At 44.9% G+C, this 14,792-nt stretch overlaps 1 protein-coding gene across 2 annotated transcripts in view; it reads left to right on the plus strand.

The window, feature by feature from the left end:
* Positions 1 to 14,792, plus strand: part of PKP3 (plakophilin 3) — an 83,772-nt gene that overhangs the window by 17,473 nt on the left and 51,507 nt on the right. Inside the window, exons 1-2 of one of the 2 annotated variants that reach the window (XM_077321249.1) lie at positions 11,573 to 11,698; positions 12,122 to 12,311. In XM_077321249.1, coding sequence (XP_077177364.1) covers positions 12,242 to 12,311 — 70 coding nt within the window. In that variant the 5' untranslated portion in view covers positions 11,573 to 11,698; positions 12,122 to 12,241. Of the gene's footprint in view, positions 1 to 11,572; positions 11,699 to 12,121; positions 12,312 to 14,792 lie in introns of those variants that run through there. The other variant, XM_077321248.1, reaches the window with a different exon arrangement.

Consider the following 14,792-nt stretch of genomic DNA (forward strand, 5'->3'; position numbering starts at 1 on the left):
TGCTCTATCTGCTTTGAATAATATACAGTTGAATCTGACTAACTTTGTAAAAAGAGGCCATAATAACTTTTGTTATTAGAAGGTCAAGTAAATACAGTGGCTAAGAATGTTTTCTGTATTTGGTGCAGAAATGATCTACCTGGTTGTGCTTTCATAAACCTTGCGACTATAGCATTGGATTGTGTTCTGCCCACAAAGTAAAATATGGCAACCTCTATAATGTACCATGCAGAGATGGACACACATAACTCACATTTTAAAATTCCGATATTGGACCCAGAAGCATAATGTTAGCCTATTCAAAGTGCTGTTTTTGAACTTTAAACTTTAAAACCCTACACAACTGGGACCAACTTGCCTGAAAGGCTGTGCCTCCTTTTATTTGCCAGTTCACCAGCTCAGATCTTCCCATGGTCTTCTCTTAGGGCCATTCCGCACCAGGATCTATGTGGCAAATTGGTTGCGGGACGAAAAAAACGCCATTTTAAATTGTGGAATTCGTCATTATGCATACCTGGCTTTGTAGTTGCGTTTCTATCATTTCCCACAGGTTTCCGGTCTCGGCAAAAATCGCTAGCCAGGAAGCGATATTGCTGAGCTTGTCCCGCCCCTGGCCGTCAAGCAGCCAATGGGCGGCCGTTATCATGATCCCAAAAAGCCCCTTTCCCTTTAAGGAAGTTTAAAAAAAAACACACAAGTTGCAACGAATCCGCGTTGATTCGTTGCAACGGAGAGACCCATCTAGGTAGCAGGTGGTGTTTGAGCTGCCGTTTCATCGTTGGCACGCTCCTCCCGAGTGAAAAAAAAATTAACACCCCCCCGGCACGGGCACGATTTTCGGCCAAAAATACAGTGAAAAATAAAGAGAAAATAACCCAGAAAACGGGGCTGTGTGTTGTTTCGTGCTTGGTGACTTAAAACAACTCTGCAGCCAGGGAAGCCTCGCTGGGTAAACGAAGGCTCGCCGGTGCGTTGATCTCCACTTGCTTGGAGAAAAAAAAAATGGTGATCGCTTCGCCAGAAGATCAGAGGAGAGAGCTAGGGGGAGGGACTTTGCAGAAACTGCAACAATGGTAACGCACAGAACTTTCCCACTAGTGTTGCAGATTGGTTGCAAGAGTGTAGCGCTTTCTGGAGGGTGAATCCACTTTTGGGGATTTCCCCGAAAGCGCTACAACGAAGCACTTTTTGCAGATCGGTTTCAGGAGTGTTGCAGATTGTCGACGACATTGTGCATAACAGCAAAACAGTAGCAATTTCAATTTGTAACCATTGTGCTATTTTGGACGAGTGCGGAATGGCCCTTAGTTAAGCCCATTCTGCAAGCTATCCAGTTGGCCATAGCATGGACCAGTTTTTTTGGTTGTGACTCCAGCACTACAGGATGCCTTCTCTGAGGAAGCCTGGAAAGTTCCTACTGTCCACATAAGGATAGTGTACTTGTGAAGCACACACACACAGAGACAGCTAATTTATATGGCGGGGTTCCCAGGAAGCCAAGTTATATATCTGGTTTTTTCCCAATTGCCTATCACCGTCATTTTAAGTTTTCTATAAGCTACATGGGGCCTCTGGGCTTGGCAGGAAAAACAATATATAAATGTTTAAATAAATAAATGGTGGGTCCTCTGGAGTCTTCTAAAGCAGTATATAAGTGATCAGTCAAAGAAGTCAGAGGGCCAGACACCCCCTGACCCAGGGCCAGTTCCAAGTTTCAAGACTCCCAGGACCTCCCACCTCTTTTCTGCCAACCACTAGGACCCCACACAAGCCCTCCTTCCCTCCCCCCTACCAGTATCCTTCTCCTCCCCTCTTGTGAGCTCTCCACCATTGCCCACAGCCCTTTCCCCAGTGGTCCTGGGTAGTGCATGTAGCTGAAAGCATGGCAAAATGCTAGCATGGGGACAGGGGTCGACAGCAGTAGGCCCGGTCAGAAGCCCTTGGCCCTGGCAGCTGACACACCTCAGGGTATGCTGATTTAATCCTACCATCTTCAGAACAGTATGTAATTTAATCCTACCATCTTCAGAACAGAACTGAGTCCAGACAGCAGTTCAGACCCTGGAGACTTAAGGTTCACTCTTCAGTAAGCACCCTGTGGTCTGAAACCTTGAACAACTCTTGGTGGGCCCACCAGATTCTCAGGCACCTGAGATGAGATCCAGTTAGTAGCTTAGGCACTGAGGCAGCTCAGAAAAATTCAGCAATCTGCTCAAATAATCCAATCTGCTGGTTTCTGGGAACAAGGTTTCTTGCCACCCTATGCCACATTTACCCTTGGTGGGAAATACTGATAGATATTAAAAACACAAGAGCCCTGCTATATCAGACTAGTGGTCCACCTAGTGCAGCATCCTGTCTCACAGATACAGCAACCAGAACTGTACAGTCTTCCAAATAAGGCCACACCTTATTTTCAACCCCTTTCCTAATAATCCCTAACAGCATTTTCCACATATTAATACATTTCTTTAGTACAATTAAAGCAGCTAGCATTTCAGCAGGAAAATGGCAAGGGAATGCTAGAAAGGCCCTCTCTTCCACCGCCCCCATGCTGTTCTCTCCCTCAAATATTTGGGAAAGAAGATATTTTAAAATATTTACAGCACTGCACACAATGCTGCTTATATCCACCATTAGTAGGAAATTACATGTATAGCATGCAGGAAATCCCAGATCTACTCCCTGGCCCCTTCAGTTAAAGAGATCTCAGATAAAATGGTTAGATAGACCAGTACTTGGCTGGACAGATCAAAAGTCAGGTTCAGTCTAAGGCAGTTTCAGGTGTTTATCAGTCCCAGCCCCCTACTGCACAGCAGGCGCATCCATCCCCTCCCTAAGCAGACAGCAGGTGCACTGCTTGTTCCCCATTCTAAAAAAGCTGCCATTCATTACCTGCATCACTTGTTCCTTATGAACATGAACTAGATAAAGACTGCAACACATTTTCACATGTGAAAAGTGCTACTAACATTATTAACAACAACCGGTCCCCAGCGCTCATAATATTGATTTTAAATTACTCCCATCTGCAGCTTCAGTTGCCATCTGTTAAGAATTTCTTTGCATTCATGCATGAAGCCATCTCAACTGATGAGGGCTCAGGGCTTTTCGCTAGAAGCTTTCCTTTCTTGTGTTTTTCGCTAGAAGCTTTCCTTTCTTGTGTCCTTCACTAATAACAGGGCTGCCTTGATGCTGAGGGTGGGGACAAAAAGTGTATTGATTGGCCTGCAAGAGTCGGTTTCACTCCTTTTGTGACTGGCTGTGAGAGAGAAATTTGAGCTGTGGGGGAACTAAAACCACAGCAGGTGGAGACGCAGGCAGGTGGATCTCAAGCTGCTGCCTGCCACTGGCTTCTGGCTACACAAACCCTGCTTTGTGTGGGGTCTGCTGCTTTCTTCAGTATTCCAGGTGTAACCCCTCACCTAGGGCTACTTGACCAAAGCAGGAAATGCAAATACGTATTTTAGTCTGCTAAGAACAAGGCCAGACTAATCATGTAGACCGTGTTTGCGAGTCCTTCTACCACTGATGTTCCATGGAATGCGTGATGCTTCTCCTTACGCATACAGGCACACATCTAAAAGGAGGCCATGGCTGGATGTGTGTTATTACACAAAAGCAGTTTTGGTCTGGTACTAGTAGATGTTCTTAGAAATTAACACTTCTGTGTGTACTGTGAGAAACAACCTGCATACAAAAATTGTAAAAGCACTACATACTAGGGATGCCCTAACAAATCAGCAGGGCATTAAGTTACAGATTGTGTTCTGGGTAACTATAGGATTTCTCATAAACCTATGAGGAGTTCTTCAGTGAGAAGATCAGCAATAGCATACAGAGGGTCTTCAACAGGGTTGGCCCTGGTTAGTACTTGGATGAGAGATTGCCAAGGAAGTCCAGGGTTGCCAGGCAGAGGCAGGCAATGGTAAATCACATCTGTTCCTCTCTCCTTGAAAAAACTGAAGTTGCCGTGAGTCTGGAGCAATTTGTCAGCACTTTCCACCAGCACCAATCCTGTCTTTTAATGTGCCGACACAAGGAATTGTTGACTGCATTCGAGAACATGCCCCAGGACCCCCTATAGCATGTAGGGTTCCATAGCAGATTGCAGGGGTTTCTTGGCAGACAAGTCAATGTGGAAAGGCTCCTTGAAGGCAGAAGTGTTTGGAAGACTTGTGGCATTTTTATTTGAGAAAGTATGTTAAAAGTTTGTTTTTTAATAAAAGAATTCCCAAGTGGCTTACAATAACAATAAAGCATCATTTAATAAAAATATAACAAACAGAAGATTAAAATCCAAACTATATCCAGAAGCAATACATTACATGATGAAACAGTAAAACAGCAATATCAACAATTACACAGGAGGAAAACAGCACAAATAGCAGCACAGCAATAACGCAAGAAAAACAAAACAGTACCATAAGTAACACCACAACAGTAGAGCAGCAGTGTTGAAGTAAACACACTAAAATGTCTGGGCAAGCAGCAAACGATGCAAAATCAAAAATCACCAATCACCAAAAACAAAAATTACCAATGCTCAGAAGGCACAAATCTGGCAAGAAGGAAAGTGATCACCCATTCAGAGGTGATCCCCAAGAAGTCAAACAGCAGAGCTGTCAGAAAACACTCTGCTCCCCTGAGGTGCCCACCAATTTCACATGATCACAAACTCCACCAAGAAACACACCCATATATAATAACAGGCCAATACACCTACCACAGTCCAGATTCCTATTCTGCCACAAGCACAAAGCAAGAACAAAACATGACTCAAGCAGGTAAAGAAGCACTGGTTTAATTAAATATAGAACAACCAATCTGTTACCAGAACCCGCTTACACGTGTCCTGTGACATGTGTATTAAGCCGGGGGGGGGGGGGACTAGCAAGCGAGAGGGCAGCAACTTAGCCTTAATGAATCAATTTTGCCAATGTTTTACGAGGTTACTGAACCCTTAAGAACTCAAGGCAGCATTGGTAAATTGTTAAAATAATAACAGTCTTTATTAGAAAGAAAATAATAAAAGCATAAATATATCTAACACACCTAACAGACAGTCCTATAGAGAAGAATCAGGGTGGGAAAAGTGGATTCAATATAATTACCATTCCTGTAGAGTAGAGAATCAGAGATCAGCAACACAAACCAGCGTGATGGGAGGTTCCAATGGATCCTGAGTTGGAAAGCACTCAGAGTAGCTGTGTACAGCCACGGTTTGTATAGGTTTTTGGGGAGGGGGCTACGTGATGTGGCCTAGGTGAGCACATGATGGAATGTTCTATGAGGTAGGTTGTTGGGCAATACCCTGGCCAGGTCTGGAAATGGTCGTTGATGGGCTTAGACATAGGCGTTAATGGGTCTAAGAAAAGGGAGCCATCATGTCTCAGTAGGTTTGTAGCTGCTGGGTTTGGGGAAGAGATTTCCCATGGCAGAGGGGCCAAGTAGGAGTCATATGAAAGACAAACATGTTTTAGCCAATTCACTGGATCAGCAATACAATAGGGTGGGGTAGGGGTTAAGAGGAGAGCCATATTTTGAGTCACGGAATTCCTGTGTCAGACATAGGCTGCCATTCAGAACCTGTGGCTGAGAGCAAGCTCTTTGAGATGGAGTCTGACCTGGCTTGGCAGACTTTAAGAGTGTCATGGTTTTGGCTTAAGCCTAGACTGTTGAGGGGTGCCACTGGTTATAGAAGACAGCATGCCAATCTGTGAGGCAGGGGTTCTGGCATACTTAACAATACATTCAGCATATTAAGGAATTTATACATTCTGGGAAAACATTCATTTTACAGACAGGAAACCCTGAGGTCAGGAATCTTTAATTCAATCCATAGCACAGAATTCAAATTCCTCGCAGAGCAAAACTCTCAATGAAGGGAACCCTACTGCAGGACAATCACTAAATCAATGATCTAGTAATCAAACGGCCTGCAAAGCAGCAGACCATTCAAGAAAGTAAGCCTAACCACAGAGCAAGTTAAACTGCTTGTGTGAGTCTGACCATTGATATGTATGGCTTCCTGACCTGTTTTTTAAGTAGCCTGCTGGTCAGGGCAAGGAGGACAAACAGGCCAGCTGGAGGTTTCCTCCTGCGAACTCAAAGCTTTCCAGTAGGTGGCAGGTGAAGAAAGCCACCTTGGCCAGCCAAGTTCTGGCAAGAAGGCAACTCTGCCAGATACAGAGGGCAGGATATTCCATAAAGGAGGTGCTACAAAGAGAAGTCTCCCCCCCCCCCATCCAAGAGATCACTCATCTCATTTCTAAAAACAGGAGCACACCAAGCAAGATCTCAGACGAAGAACAAAGTGACCAAGCAAATTCATGATAGGAAAGGTAGTCTTGGACAAAGATGACCCTGATGAACATCATGGATGTTAAGGGTGGAGGGGGATGGGAATTATCCTTTTGAGAAGAAGAAGAAGAAGAAGAAGAAGAGTTGGTTCTTATATGCCGCTTTTCCCTACCCGAAGGAGGCTCAAAGCGGCTTACAGTCGCCTTCCCATTCCTCTCCCCACAACAGACACCCTGTGGGGTGGGTGAGGCTGAGAGAGCCCTGATATTCCTGCTCGGTCAGAACAGTTTTATCAGTGTCCTGGCGAGCCCAAGGTCACCCAGCTGGGTGCATGTGGGGGAGTGCAGAATCGAACCTGGCATGCTAGATTAGAAGTCCGCACTCCTAACCACTACACCAAACTGGCTCTACTGCAACATATAAAGGGGAATTATTTAAAACCCCTTCTGCCCATAATATTAGCAGAGGTTTGCTTCTTGTTGTTGTTATGTGTGAAGTCGTGTCCGACCCATCGCGACCCCATGGACAATGATCCTCCAGGCCTTCCTGTCCTCTACCATTCCCCGGAGTCTATTTAAGCTCACACCGGCTGCTTCAGTGACTCCATCCAGCCACCTCATTCTCTGTTGTCCCCTTCTTCTTTTGCCCTCAATCGCTCCCAGCATTAGGCTCTTCTCCAGGGAGTCACTATACTTCTATAGGTTTGCTTCTATATGACGATTAAATACATTCTAAGTTGATAGCCAGGATGAGTGATGTAGCAATAAAGGAAGGGAGAGAGAAATTGAAAGATGGGATAGTTGTTGTTTTTGTTTGTGTGTTTTGGCTACCGCAAAGGTTGCCCTGGCAAGATCTGGCTGTGCAGGAGCTGGGTGGAACTGAAGGCAAAAGGAAACCATAGAACTTGCTAGGAGTCTGTGTCTCATCCTGGCTGGTCTTCCCTTGCCCCAGTGCAGGCTTCATTAATGATTGGTCTATCTGATCAAGATCTGATCAGCAAACTGATTTTGTCCCCCTTGTCGGCAGCCCTGTCTGCTTGGAGAGTAGATCTATTTCGCTGCCTATGTGAGGCTCTTAAGCACATTGCTCAAGCTGATTACATGAAAGCCCAACCACCTCTCCATTGTAAGAGAACTGATAACAGTAAACTACACTGTGGTTGTCATAATACCCATGTTTTATATAACGAAAGGTGATTATGCTAGAGGCAAAGAACCTTCCTTTCTGGGATGGACTGGTTCACATGAATGTTTAATCCAGGGTAACAATAGGACTTTATTAGGATATACAGTTTTTGACATGCAGGTTTTTAACACACCAAGATGCATCTAAAATTCATGGTCACTCTAGAAAAAGAAGAAGAGTTAGTTCTTATATGCCGCTTTTTCTCTACCCAAAGGAGTCTCAAAGCGGCTTACCTTTGCCTTCCCTTTCCTCTCCCCATAACAGACACCCTGTGAGGTGGGTGAGGCTGAGAGAGTCCTGATATCACTGCTCGGTCAGAACAGCTTCATCAATGCTGTGGTGAGCCCAAGGTCACCCAGCTGGTTGCATGTGGGGGAGTGCGGAATCAAACCCAGCTCACCAGATTAGAAGTCTGCACTCCTAGCCACTACACCAACCTAGTCTTAGTCATGGCAACTCTAGTTTTCAGTCAACCACTGAAGACTTCCAGATACATCAGCAAAGAGGTTCTGTGCATGCTGGAACTATAGACTGAGCTCAGCCCAGATTTGTGTTTGCAATACCGGTGGAAACACTGCACCAAATTTTCACTGACAAAAAGGCACCTCTGCCAGAAGAGAAGCATTTTCACAGGTTCCCCTGACTTACTGCAAAGCCAAACCTCACACTTTGTACTGGGGAATAACTCCTTGCCTCTAGCTGATACCTGAGTTATATTTTTCATGATTTTCTCTTTGGTTCTACACCTACTACCATCTTCAGCCTAACCGGCACATTAAAAAAAGAATAACAACCCAGAAACTATAATGGCAGTGACTGGCCATGTCCACAGCACCCACTCATGTATATTCCAGTGACATACTATGCAAAAATTGCTTTTCATTTGGCAGTCCATTAATTTTGCATTTTCAAGAAGCTAAGTACATAAAGGTTAGAAACCCCAATTTGTCTTAGCATAGTTGATGTTTTTTTAACGTCACTCTCATTTTTCCTCTACATCCAGTAGAAGAAATTCGTATATACAAAGTCATTATTACATGAGGGGAAGTCTGCCTCCTTCTGATAATCATTCTTCTCCCCAGTCTCCTCCTGCTTCCTGATACTATCTGCATAAAAGGATAAAAAAGGCAGTAATATGGTGATAGCATCAAGGATGGAATGTAGTGCTCACACACCTTGAAGGTTGCTCTACAACATGGGAGCTTCACTGAGCTTTATGGCTGGCCTAGTTATTAGATATTCACAATTAGACTTTGAGCTAAATAAGGGCTACTGCATTAATTCAAAATGTATTTATGGTACAGCTACCAGAGTAATTTCTATTGGAAGGCACCTCCCGCCACTCCAATCTAGGTTTTAAAACGATTCTCTCAGCAGTAATTCATCTGAAGAGGGAGAAGGGCCACACTTCCTGCAGGCTGTTGGAGTGCAACAGGTGAGATGGGAGGCTGTTTTTTCTAATAGTCCAGACTCAGCCAGACTTTGCATTTCTAACATTAATAACCGTCTTGACCAACTATCATAAAAAGAAAGATAAAATAATACACTTCCCTCTAGACTCCTCTTGCATTTTGGGAGATTATTGTTTCAAATGAATGGGGATTATAACTGCAATGAACTTCCTATATGGACACAAAGGTGGGCAAACAGTTAAATTTAAATACAGGCCTTGAAACTGCTGCCTGCTAAGCTTTGCTCTGCTTCAGATGAGTAGCTTTAGCCATTTCCCTACCAGTTAACAGGGGGACACTCTTTCTTAATGGGACCTTCTTAATCTGGGAGTGCTTTTTTAATGTAGAGGGATTATTCATACTTTAGTCATATAAATAGCTGGATACTCAGTTTCCTCTGTATTGTGCCATACAGAATTTGAAAGCCAAGCTGGGCTAGGCTGACTATTACCATGATTAATCTTGCACATGTCCACAAAGTCTTTCATCTGGTCCTCTGATGGTGCCCCAGAAACTCTAATTATTAAGTTGGTTAGAGAAGGCCATGCAAGGGGAAACCATCTTTATGGAGAGTTGTGTGTCCTGAAGATTATGGTCCCTTGAAAACCTTAGGTAGGAATATTTCCACCTAGAGATGCATAACCTAGTTACTCAGCAAAAGAGTGGATGCTGTCATTCTATTAATGGCTTGAGTTGCTGTCGTGTCCAAAGGTCTCACTGCACCTGGTAATCACAGGTGGCTGTGGCATCAACTCCCTAAATTTTAAAAGCTGAAACAATAATCCCATACCACCACAACTACTGAAATCCATAAATCCTGCTTAATGGTCCAGGCAGTTTAAGAACGCTAAAGCTTTTGTTCCCATAGTAGGTGGGAGGAAGGAATTGGGAGGGGGGGAGATGTAATACCTTTTGACAGTTCCTAGCAGTTTTGATACCTGCATGACAGTATGATCAGAGATGAAGGGTAATAGGGTGGTACAGTTATGGGAAGTATGCATAGGTTATTCCCAGATCTCCCATTTAGCCATCCCTTGGTACATGTTGAATTTGCTACTATCTAAATCTTGGCTTCCAAATTAATAGGACTTTCCCTTATGACCATGGTTATTGTCTGTAGAGACATCTGAAAAATCAGTACAGTTACCAACCTTAGTACAGAGCATAGTCCTCCTTGAGATACAAATTGTCATCAGAACAGATTTAGAGTCCAGCGGCACCCTTAAAACCAACAGTTTTATTCAAGATATGAGCTTTTGTGTGCACACACACTTCCTCAGATTCCATGCCATTGTGCCTGAGGAAGTGTGCATCCACAAGAAAGCTAATATCTTGAATAAAACTTTGTTGGTCTTAAAAGTGCCACTGGACTCTAAATTTGTTTTGCTGCTTCAGACCAACACGACAACCCACTTGAAATTATCTCCAGATTAGGCTGTGGAGGGTTGGGGGTGGGATTACATCCCGTTGAACTCCAGTCCCTCCCCAGAATCTGCCCTGCCCCCAACCCCTACTCAGATTTGCACTGAGTAGTTCTCAGATTACATTCAAGGCATGTACAGCTCAACCTGTGATACACACCCCTAAATTGTCAAGGTACTGCTCCCTGGTTGCAGTTACAAGCTGAACACATGTTGGCTTGTATTTACAGATATACAAGCAGAATGTACGTGTTTTCTCTTGTGAAGTCCACTAGTTCATGACGCTATCCCAGTGCCTTTATGAGCGTCTGTATAGGGCATATTGGTGCTTGGCAAATAGCATGACCACATGGGGTGAGGACTCTACCCTGTGTTCATCTTTTAATATTCTGCCTAGAATGCATGATCAGAGGCTATTCCTGAGGACACCAGTGAGATTCTTTGTCCTTTAATCTGGCTCTTTCCATGTGCTTCAGACTCACATCAAATAGTTTTATTGCATCACCTTCCAGAGGTGCAACAATCTCACTTTTTAGTCTTACTGCATATAGCCCCTTCCCCCAGGGTTTCCCGCGGCGCTAGACAGTGGTCCTATGACCTAGGGATTGCTGCATTTTTTTTTACAGTTCAGCCACAGGGCATTTGTAAACAACACCCCCGGGATGGTTTGGTAGAGGAAAATGGCCGCTGAGGAAAGATTAGCAGGTTGCCCTAACTTCTATCCTCTGAAAAAATGCCCCAAGTTCTGCGCTCGTGTTACTATGGCGCGTTGCATTTGGCAAAGCTAGCTGATCGTGGACTTTGACCGGGCTTCGCTCGAGCGCCTCGGTGGCTGTGGCCGTGGAGTATTTGTTGGAATCGGTGCCGGTGTGACTGTTTGCCCCAAGATGGGCGGGAGCACAAGTGGGTTCGCCGAGGCGGGACGGATTCTCCAAAGTTTGCAGGCGACTTGCCCGGGCGGTTCGCCTCCGCTTGGCTCTCTTTCTTCTGGAGCATTTCTGTACTCACTTGAAAGGAAGAGTTGCTGAAGCTGGCCAGAAGCGAAGACGCTCAACTGGCCGGACAGGATCATTTTGCAGCGTCAAGCTTTTCTTGCAAACCGAGGACGAGGGGGAAAGCACCGCACCCCTCGCAACGCCCAACCTCAGCCCTGGAGGCGCCGCACCCATAACCGCTCTTGCTAGTTTGTTCAGCTGACGAGCTGGGGCGGGGCAGGGCTAGTTTTTACATCTTTGCATCCTTGGGATTCCACCTTAAAGTCCCGGCTTGCCAAGTGCCTCACCTGCTTAAGGTGGAACTGGCTGACCTGCACTGCCTTAAAGCCTGCCTTCTGCTGATGTCAGTTACTAGGGAGAGGGGTGTAACCATGTGTGTGTTGTTACACAGCACTGAGAAGCGAGTCCTGTCCCAGGAAACGAGCTGCTTGGGGAAGGGCAGGAGTGCAGTGGGTTGGGGAGGAGGCTGGTGTGTGTCTCCTCAGTGGAGACCCTTCTTTGACTCTGCCGAGGGAGGGCCCGACTGACACCTGACCTCACCTGTGAATAAGGAGCCAACTTTCTGGAGTGTCAACAGACCACTCAGGCTCCTTGGCCTCAGAGAAGTGTGTAGTGAAGGGCTGTAAGAAGCCAAGGAGGAAGTTGCCCCTTTTCACACAAGGCTGCAGGGTCTGGTAGGGTCAACTGGAGGAGGAGCCAGGCTGCTTAATGTCCACCTTGCCCAGTTGCCATGCAGGAAAATAATTTCTTCTTGTCGGCTCTACAGCCGGAGGACGGCGTGTGCTCCTTGGCCTTGCCCTCTGATCAGCAGCTGGACAGGAAGAACAAGGAGACAACACAGGACACTGAGGTGCTCAAGAATGCCCGGGTGCAGGAGCAAGTTCGCATGAGGATGCTGCAGAAGAGCCACTCGGCCCCAAGGACTAATGGAGCTGCCCTGGACTATGAGCTGAAAGGTAGGCCCTGGGGTGGGTGGGAAAAAGGTTGGCTGGTGGTGGGGCCTCCTTCCAACACAAAGCCTGTGTCCAAGCATCACTGTGGTGGAGAGCGTTTATAAGATGGGGTGGGATTTGGGTTGTATATTTGTTTTCATTTTCAGGATGTTTCAAAATTTGTCTATGAATGTTTTTATCCATGTTGTAAACCGCATCAAGCCCGCTCGCAGAGACTAGTAGTCTACAAATCAAATATTTATCTTTGAAAAGGAAGATAAATCAACTTTACCAGCCCCAGCTCAAAGCTGTCTTGCTACATCATTGTTGAACTCCCCTACTTCTTTGCTTGCTGTGCCTTAATTTTCCTGACATGTAAAATGGGCATGACCAGCTATCCACAATATCCTAGTTAGACTAACTGGCACACAGAAGAAAAGGTGCTATGGAGAACTTAGCATAGTTGCACTGCTTCCAGGAATACATTGTGTGGGGGTGGCTGATTTAGTCTGTGCAGTAACTTCACTCCAACTAAAGAATTGTGTTCTATACAAAAGGTGAAGCTGTCCTGGGTAATAATGGGTCTGTTTCCTGTGATCTCTCTAGGAGGGTAACGATGACAATTTAAAGACTTATCCAGGGCCCCAAAGGCATTCAAAGATTAATCAGAATTTAAGAAAAAAGCAAAATAAAGTATGTCTGTCTTTTAGAGAAAGACAGATATATTCCAACATAAACTATTATGGCCTAGGGCCCACTGGATGGATGAAGTAATCCTTACATATGTGTGCGTATACATGTAGAAGGGAGGGGAGAATAGTGGGTAAAGTACTATGGAGCACAAAAAGTGACATTTTTATGCAAAAGTCTTCCAAGGTATAAAAGATAAGCACCAAGACCAGTGGTGATATGTTATCTGTGGATGACTAATTGGAGGTGCATTCTGTTTGCTGACTTGTCCCCTTGTCTGAAGGAATGTCTTACCCTGCAAGTTCAGTCAAGTGCAAGAGCCCCCACCCCATAACTGCTCCTAGCTTCTCCGAGTATTTATTACAGAAGAGATTTGACTGTGGCTTTGCCCTCTTCTCCTCTGCATTAAACAGTCAAGTTCTCTTGTACCTGTGTTATGCTAACCAGTCATACTAAGCTATCTTGGGCTGCCACTCCCCGACATGGGGGAAGGGAAGTGGCTCTAGTTCTTTAGTTATCTGGCCAATTGAAGCATTTATTTCTCTTTGTTTCAAAAGAGTAACTTGCTAGTCCTGAGGGAACAAAGCGGTATATACCACTCCCTAAATGTCATCCTCTCCCTTTTGTGCATTATGTTGCTCTGGATCATAGTAGCTGGCTGTCTATGATTAGATTCTTCCCTCCACATCATAAGCACCTGGATAGTACAACCTGATGAATGTGCAGAAGTTCTGCTTATGCTATTACTATGGTCTGCTCATTGCCACCATGTTCCATCTGCTTGGGAGTGATTATAGTACAGTGTTGTGATTTGAACTCTGTTTTTCAGGATGTATGTAGATCCCCTTTTGCTCACAAGGGCTTACTTCTTAGTAAACATATTTAGGATTAGATATGCTTGGAAATAATTCCAATAGGACTTGCTCTAACTGTACATAACCATTACCTATGATAGCCCAGTGCATCTGGTGACTGTGCAGGGCAGGGACTTGGATGGGTACTTTCTAGACTTCACTCATCACTACTTGTCTCCTTCCGAAGCTAGTAACTTTCAGAAGGAACATAGCACAGCCTAGTAATTAGAAGCAGAATAATTGTTACTGGAGCCTTCTAGAAAATTGGAAGGATTTAAAGGCCATAAATCTGTTGAAGAGAGGTGTCACCTAAGTTCCCCCACTAGTGAGCTTTATAAATTGTGCTTTGTACAGATATTCAGCATGTGCAGATTTCTCTGGAGTGGTAATGCTATCCCGGTGAAAGCTAAATCCACTGAATTACTGACTAGCCACAGTTGTTGAAGGAACTGAACCTAGGTTGAGGAAGGAAAGCTGACATCCCTAGAGCCATGGGTGTCCCTCTTAACATGGAAGTCAGGTTTATCTGGGTTGCATTGCCTCAGTGTTTGGAGGCCTAGATTGTAATCCAGAGATTAGGAAAGGCTGCTTGTAATTCATGACCACCTGTCAGAGTGTAAGAATCCTGGTCACATAAATGCCCTGTCACCAAAACTAGGCAAGCTGCCAGTACTAAATGGCAAACTTGGCAGTTGCTTCCATGGAATTCTGGCTGCAGTGAAGGGACTGAATGTCCAAAACCCCTGGATTTAGTTTAGCGTTCTTCTCCTTGCCCCCAAAGAATCTCTGAGATGCAGCTTTAACTACCCTAATGTATTTGTTCAGGTGTAGATAATTCCTGATTCATCTTTTACTGCTATTAGCCTGAAAGTATCCACCCAAGGGTCTAGGTTCAGGTTGACATCTTATATCAGGACATGATGAATCCATCAGTGATCTGCTCGCCAGTTGTCACACTGCT

This window comes from Paroedura picta, chromosome 2 (genome assembly GCF_049243985.1).
Source record: "Paroedura picta isolate Pp20150507F chromosome 2, Ppicta_v3.0, whole genome shotgun sequence".
Classification (NCBI taxonomy): Eukaryota; Metazoa; Chordata; class Lepidosauria; order Squamata; family Gekkonidae; genus Paroedura; species Paroedura picta.